Here is a 7,500-nt window from a genome sequence, read left to right as displayed (position 1 = left end):
AGGAGGAGCAGGAGGAGGAGCAGGAGGAGGAGGAGGTGATGAAGGAGGAGCAGGAGGAGGAGGAGGTGATGAAGGAGGAGCAGGACGAGGAGGAGGAGGAGGAAGTGATGAAGGAGGGGCAGGAGGAGGAGGGAGGAGGTGATGAAGGAGGAGGAGGAGGAGGAGCAGGAGGAGGAGGAGGAGCAGGAGGAGGTGATGAAGGAGGAGCAGGAGGAGGAGGAGGTGATGAAGGAGGAGCAGGAGGAGGAGGAGGAGGAGCAGGAGGAGGTGATGAAGGCTTTAACCAATCAGAGAGCATCAACGGGACGAGTCCTCGAAGTTTTCTGGAGGATTTCCTCGACAGGTGAGGGTTGGGGGGGGGGGGCGGGGGGGGCGGGCGGGGGGGCGGGGGGGCTCCTACCTGTCTGTAGACGGGGTTAGGGTGGGGGGGCGGGGGGGGCGGGCGGGGGGGCTCCTACCTGTCTGTAGACGGGGTTAGGGTTGGGGTTGGGGGGCGGGGGGCGGGGGGGCTCCTACCTGTCTGTAGACGGGGTTAGGGTTGGGGGGGCGGGGGGGTTAGCACTATATATACAGTTCCTAAAGACTCCACCTGGAGAAACAGAAGTTCACTCTGGATACACAACCCTAACCCCCCCAGCCCTAACCCTAACCCCCCCCCCAGCCCTAACCCTAACCCCCCCCCAGCCGTAACCCTAACCCCCCCCAGCCGTAACCCTAACCCCCCCCAGCCCTAACCCTAACCCCCCCCCAGCCGTAACCCTAACCCTAACCCCCCCAGCCCTAACCCTAACCCCCCCCAGCCCTAACCCTAACCCCCCCCAGCCCTAACCCTAACCCCCCCCCCAGCCCTAACCCTAACCCCCCCCCCAGCCATAACCCTAACCCCCCCAGCCCTAACCCTAACCCCCCCCCCAGCCCTAACCCTAACCCCCCCCAGCCGTAACCCTAACCCCCCCCCAGCCGTAACCCTAACCCTAACCCCCCCAGCCCTAACCCTAACCCCCCCCCAGCCGTAACCCTAACCCTAACCCCCCCAGCCCTAACCCTAACCCCCCCCAGCCCTAACCCTAACCCCCCCCAGCCCTAACCCTAACCCCCCCCCCAGCCCTAACCCTAACCCCCCCCAGCCCTAACCCTAACCCCCCCCCAGCCGTACCCTAACCCCCCTCCAGCCCTAACCCTAACCCCCCCCCCCCCCCCAGCCGTAACCCCTAACCCCCCTCCCCAACCCTAACCCTAACCCCCCCCCCAGTCGCTGTAAACTTTTACTCAAGTAAACATCTGTTCACGTGATACAGGTATCTGAGCTCTGATTGGCTGTGTGTATCCTGTGTGCAGGTATCTGAGCTCTGATAGGCTGAAGGTCCTGGGCCCCCTGGTGATGGGGGGGGGGGTCTTCGTGTTCATCTGTGCGAACGCCGTTCTTCACGAGACCCGCGACCTTCAGACGAAGGTCATCGACCTGCGAGACATTTACTCCACCGTCATCGACCTGCACAGGCTCCGCCCCCCCGCCGCCCCCCCGGCGACCTGCACAGGCTCCGCCCCCCCGCCCCCCCCTCGGCCAATCCCCTCAACGGACTCGTTAACTACGTCCAATCGAAGAGCCTGGAGACTAAGTCCCGCCCTCCCCCCTCCCTGATGGGTGGGAGGCGGGGGGGTGAGCTGTTGTCCCGGCAACCGTTAGCAAGCAGCAGCGGAGGAGGAGGGGGGGACACCGTGTTCAGTATTTACCCCCTTCCCCCCTCCTCCTCCCTAAGCCCCTCCCACCTATCTGTCTCCTCCCTCTCTCACCTCCTGCCCCCCCCGCTCCCCCCCGGTAGGAGGCGGAGCCTGCCAGCCGTTTACAGCGCAGTGACATCACAGGTGGGAGTGACATCACACGGGAAGTACTCCAACAGGGAGAAGCTAAGGATGATGTCACTGAGGCGAGATGACCAATCAGAGCCTGACTGACCGGTCACGTGACACCAGGACAGCCAATAGGAGTCTTCCACCTGAGTGAATGTTTTATACCTCACCTGTCTGCGAGGCGTTCAGGAACACGCCGGAAAACACGGAACTTCCAAACACGACGAACTGAAACATGTTTAACCTTCCAGAACCGACCCAGACCGACCCGGACCGACCCGGACCGACCCAGAACCGACCCAGACCCAGACTGATCCAGACCGATCCAGACCGATCCAGACCGATCCAGAACCGACCCAGACCGATCCAGACCCAGACCGATCCAGACCGATCCAGACCGATCCAGAACCGACCCAGACCGATCCAGACCCAGACCGATCCAGACCGACCCAGACCGATCCAGACCGACCCAGACCGATCCAGACCGACCGGTTCTGATCGATCGGCTCTGACCGATAAATTGGTGACTTTGTTTAAAGGAGAGTTTATCGTAGCGAACGTCTTCCTGGAACCAGCTGAGCACAACAACCAATCAGCTTCACTGAACAGCACAACAACCAATCACTGAACAGCACAACAACCAATCACTGAACAGCACAACAACCAATCACTGAACAGCTCAACAACCAATCACTGAACAGCACAACAACCAATCACTGAACAGCACAACAACCAATCACTGAACAGCTCAACAACCAATCACTGAACAGCACAACAACCAATCACTGAACAGCACAACAACCAATCACTGAACAGCACAACAACCAATCACTGAACAGCACAACAACCAATCACTGAACAGCACAACAACCAATCACTGAACAGCTCAACAACCAATCACTGAACAGCACAACAACCAATCAGAAGAAGAAGAAGCACATTTAACTCTTTCTGTAACATTAAAGAATAAAGAACCCGAACTCTTCTCTTCATTCAACGTTCATTATATTAAATATATTATTATAAATATTATTATATATATATTATATATTATTATATATATTATATATTATTATAAATTATTATATATATTATAAATTATTATATATATTAAATATATTAAATTATTCTGTCTTTAATATTTAATACGTTCTCAGCTGCTCTCTGATTGGTTGCTTTAGATCACATGTTCTATATATAAATATAAATATAAATATAATATTTATTCAGCTGTGTGTTTATTGTGTTTATTGTGTTTATTGTGTTTATTGTGTTTATTGTGTTTTAATCTATAAAGTGATTTTATGATTAAAGTCAGAAACAGTTTATAACTCAGCTGCTCTGTCTCCATCTAGTGGTGGAAACAGGGAACTACACTGGCCTTCCTCTTTCTTCATCATCATCATCACCATCATCATCACCACCATCATCACCATCACCATCACCATCATCACCACCATCATCACCATCATCACCATCACCATCATCACCACCATCATCACCATCATCATCATCACCATCATCACCATCATCATCATCACCATCATCATCATCATCACCACCATCACCATCATCACCATCATCATCATCACCATCATCACCATCATCATCATCACCACCACCATCACCACCATCATCACCATCATCACCATCACCATCATCATCATCATCACCACCATCACCATCATCACCATCACCATCATCACCACCACCATCACCATCATCATCATCATGTAACCATCATCATCATGTAACTCTACAGAGGAAGACCGAGGAGCCGACCGTCATCGTCCAGTTAGTGAGTTTATTAACATGAGACCTGAGTCCCAGCTATGGGGACATTGTGGGGACGCTATGGGGACATTGTGGGGACATTGTGGGGACGCTGTGGGGACATCGTGGGGACCCTGTGGGGACATCGTGGGGACATTATGGGGACGCTGTGGGGACATCGTGGGGACCCTGTGGGGACATCGTGGGGACATTATGGGGACGCTGTGGGGACATCGTGGGGACGCTGTGGGGACATCATGGGGACCCTGTGGGGACATCGTGGGGACATTGTGGGGACGCTGTGGGGACATCGTGGGGACCCTGTGGGGACATCGTGGGGACATTATGGGGACGCTGTGGGGACATCGTGGGGACGCTGTGGGGACATCATGGGGACCCTGTGGGGACATCGTGGGGACATTGTGGGGACGCTGTGGGGACATCGTGGGGACCCTGTGGGGACATCGTGGGGACATTGTGGGGACGCTGTGGGGACATCGTGGGGACATTATGGGGACGCTGTGGGGACATCGTGGGGACGCTGTGGGGACATCATGGGGACGCTGTGGGGACGCTGTGGGGACATTATGGGGACGCTGTGGGGACATCGTGGGGACGCTGTGGGGACGCTATGGGGACATCGTGGGGACACTGTGGGGACATCGTGGGGACGCTGTGGGGACATTATGGGGACATACTGGGGACACTGTGGGGACCCTGTGGGGACACTGTGAGGACACTGTGAGGACATCGTGGGGACACTGTGGGGACACTGTGGGGACACTGTGGGGACATTGTGGGGACGCTATGGGGACCCTGTGGGGACATCGTGGGGACACTGTGGGGACGCTGTGGGGACACTGTGGGGACATTGTGGGGACATCGTGGGGACATTGTGGGGACATTGTGGGGACGCTATGGGGACCCTGTGGGGACATCGTGGGGACCCTGTGGGGACATCGTGGGGACATCGTGGGGACATCGTGGGGACCCTGTGGGGACGCTGTGGGGACATCGTGGGGACCCTGTGGGGACATCGTGGGGACATCGTGGGGACGCTATGGGGACACTGTGGGGACATCGCGGGGACATCGCGGGGACATCGTGGGGACCCTGTGGGGACGCTGTGGGGACATCGTGGGGACCCTGTGGGGACATCGTGGGGACGCTATGGGGACACTGTGGGGACACTGTGGGGACATCGTGGGGACATCGTGGGGACGCTATGGGGACACTGTGGGGACACTGTGGGGACACTGTGTGGACGCTATGGGGACACTGTGGGGACATCGTGGGGACATCGTGGGGACACTGTGGGGACACTGTGGGGACAAAATACAGTTTTAGGGTCAAACACTGCACATTATAATTTAATATCAAGGTTTTAAAGAATAAAGCAGAAATTCCTACTTCCAGTGAACGCAGCATGAAATGCTCAGTACTGAGCATGCTCAGTCTGTTTGTAACCGTTTCCATGACGACAGACATTAAACACTGCAGGTGGCCTCTGATTGGACGACCTGCTGAGTGACTACATGTCCCACAATGCAGTGCAGGCAGCCCCTGAACGCATCATGCCTTAATAACCCCCCCCCCCCCCCGCTGCCCCAGGCCAAGGGGAGGGGGGGGTGTTAATCTGTGGGGGGCGGGGCCTGAGAGTAAAAAGCAATAATCCATCTGAACACAGACACAGAGGACGCTTCATCTAACCTCCATCACTGCTTCATCTTCATCTTCATCTTCATCTTCATCAGGGAGCCGGCTGCACACCTGCACAGGTAAGACTCCTCTTCCTCATCTTAACACTGACCGCCATGTTGTTTCTGTTATCTTCATCATCATCATCTTCATCATCATCATCATCATCATCGTCGTCGACGTCGTCGTCTGTAGTCGGTGAAATCTGATTATTCTCTTTCATCTGCTTCTTTAAAACATTTATCTTCATCATCATCATCATCGTCTGGTTGACAGATGTTTCTGTAAACATGGGGGGGTGGGGGGGTTAGGGTCGGGGGGGTTGGGGTTAGGGTTGAGGGGGGGTTAGGGTTGGGGGGGTTAGGGTTATGGTTGAGGGGGGGTTAGGGTCGGGGGGTTTAGGGTTGGGGGGGTTAGGGTTAGGGTTGAGGGGGGGTTAGGGTCGGGGGGGTTAGGGTCGGGGGGGTTAGGGTCAGGGTTGAGGGGGGGTTAGGGTCGGGGGTGGGCTTCATGTTCAGTTTAAATATTAATTACATTAAATATATTTAACGTAGTACACACCTGTACCTGTTACTGTGACATCATCAGTGGGTGTGGCTACAGAGCTCATTAATATTCATGTTACTGTGACATCATCAGTGGGTGTGGCTACAGAGCTCATTAATATTCATGTTACTGTGACATCATCAGTGGGCGTGGCTACAGAGCTCATTAATATTCCTGTTACTGTGACATCATCAGTGGGTGTGGCTACAGAGCTCATTAATATTCCTGTTACTGTGACATCATCAGTGGGCGTGGCTACAGAGCTCATTAATATTCCTGTTACTGTGACATCATCAGTGGGCGTGGCTACAGAGCTCATTAATATTCATGTTATTTTACATCATGTCTTTTTCTTTTTCATGAATCACCTGCTGTGTTCCACCAATGACCTGTGAGTACACACACACACACACACACACACACACTAACACACACACACACACACACACACTAACACACACACACACACACACACACACACACACACACACACACACACACACACACAAAATCAATCTTTATTTATAAAGCTCCAAATCACAACAGAGTCATGTGAAGGCTCTTTCCACATAGAGCCCTAACCCTCAGAACCAGACTCAGAGTGGGAGAACATCTTTTAACAGGAAGAACCCTCAGAACCAGACTCAGAGTGGGAGAACATCTTTTAACAGGAAGAACCCTCAGAACCAGACTCAGAGTGGGAGAACATCTTTTAACAGGAAGAACCCTCAGAACCAGACTCAGAGTGGGAGAACATCTTTTAACAGGAAGAACCCTCAGAACCAGACTCAGAGTGGGAGAACATCTGCCTGGACCGGTTGGAGTAGAGAGGAGAGAGAGAGTAAGGAGAGGAGAGAGAGAGAGGGAGGAGGAGAGAGGATAGATGGATGGATAGAGAGAGAGAGGGAGGAGGAGAGAGGATAGATGGATGGATAGAGAGAGAGAGGGAGGAGGAGAGAGGATAGATGGATGGATAGAGAGAGAGAGGGAGGAGGAGAGAGGATAGATGGATGGATAGAGAGAGAGAGGGAGGAGGAGAGAGGATAGATGGATGGATAGAGAGAGAGAGGGAGGAGGAGAGAGGAGAGATGGATGGATAGAGAGAGAGAGGGAGGAGGAGAGAGGATAGATGGATGGATAGAGAGAGAGAGGGAGGAGGAGAGAGGAGCCCAGTGCATCATGGGAGTCCCCCGGCAGTCTAAGCCTATAGCAGCATAAACTAGAAGCTTTATCACAAAGGAACGTTTGAAGCCTCTTAAACGTAGAGAGGGTTCTGCCCCCCGGAACCAATCTGGGAGATGGTTCCACAGGAGAGGAACCTGAGAACTGAAGGCTCTGCCTCCTGTTCTACTTTTAGAGATACGAGGAACCACAAGTAGACCTGCATGCTGGGAGCACAGTGTTCTAGTAGGTTCATAAGGTTCTATGAGCTGGGAGCACAGTGTTCTAGTAGGTTCATAAGGTTCTATGAGCTGGGAGCACAGTGTTCTAGTAGGTTCATAAGGTTCTATGAGCTGGGAGCACAGTGTTCTAGTAGGTTCATAAGGTTCTATGAGCTGGGAGCGCAGTGTTCTAGTAGGTTCATAAGGTTCTATGAGCTGGGAGCACAGTGTTCTAGTAGGTTCATAAGGT

General features: G+C 53.6%; 1 protein-coding gene across 1 annotated transcript in view; it reads left to right on the top strand.

Moving 5' to 3' along the window:
* The window catches only part of LOC128382746 (transmembrane protein 200C-like), a 2,424-nt gene extending 782 nt beyond the window's left edge, over positions 1–1,642 (top strand). The window contains exons 3-5 of the mRNA XM_053342759.1: positions 15–65; positions 265–343; positions 1,339–1,642. Of these exons, the coding sequence (XP_053198734.1) occupies positions 15–65; positions 265–343; positions 1,339–1,642 (434 nt within the window). The remainder of the gene's footprint in view (positions 1–14; positions 66–264; positions 344–1,338) is intronic.
* Positions 1,643–7,500: the final 5,858 nt, after the last annotated feature.

The sequence above is a fragment of the Scomber japonicus genome, chromosome 21 (assembly GCF_027409825.1).
Source record: "Scomber japonicus isolate fScoJap1 chromosome 21, fScoJap1.pri, whole genome shotgun sequence".
Taxonomy (NCBI): domain Eukaryota; kingdom Metazoa; phylum Chordata; class Actinopteri; order Scombriformes; family Scombridae; genus Scomber; species Scomber japonicus.
The sequence above is the reverse complement of the archived record's forward strand: the minus strand, read 5'-3'. Positions and strand labels throughout refer to the sequence as shown.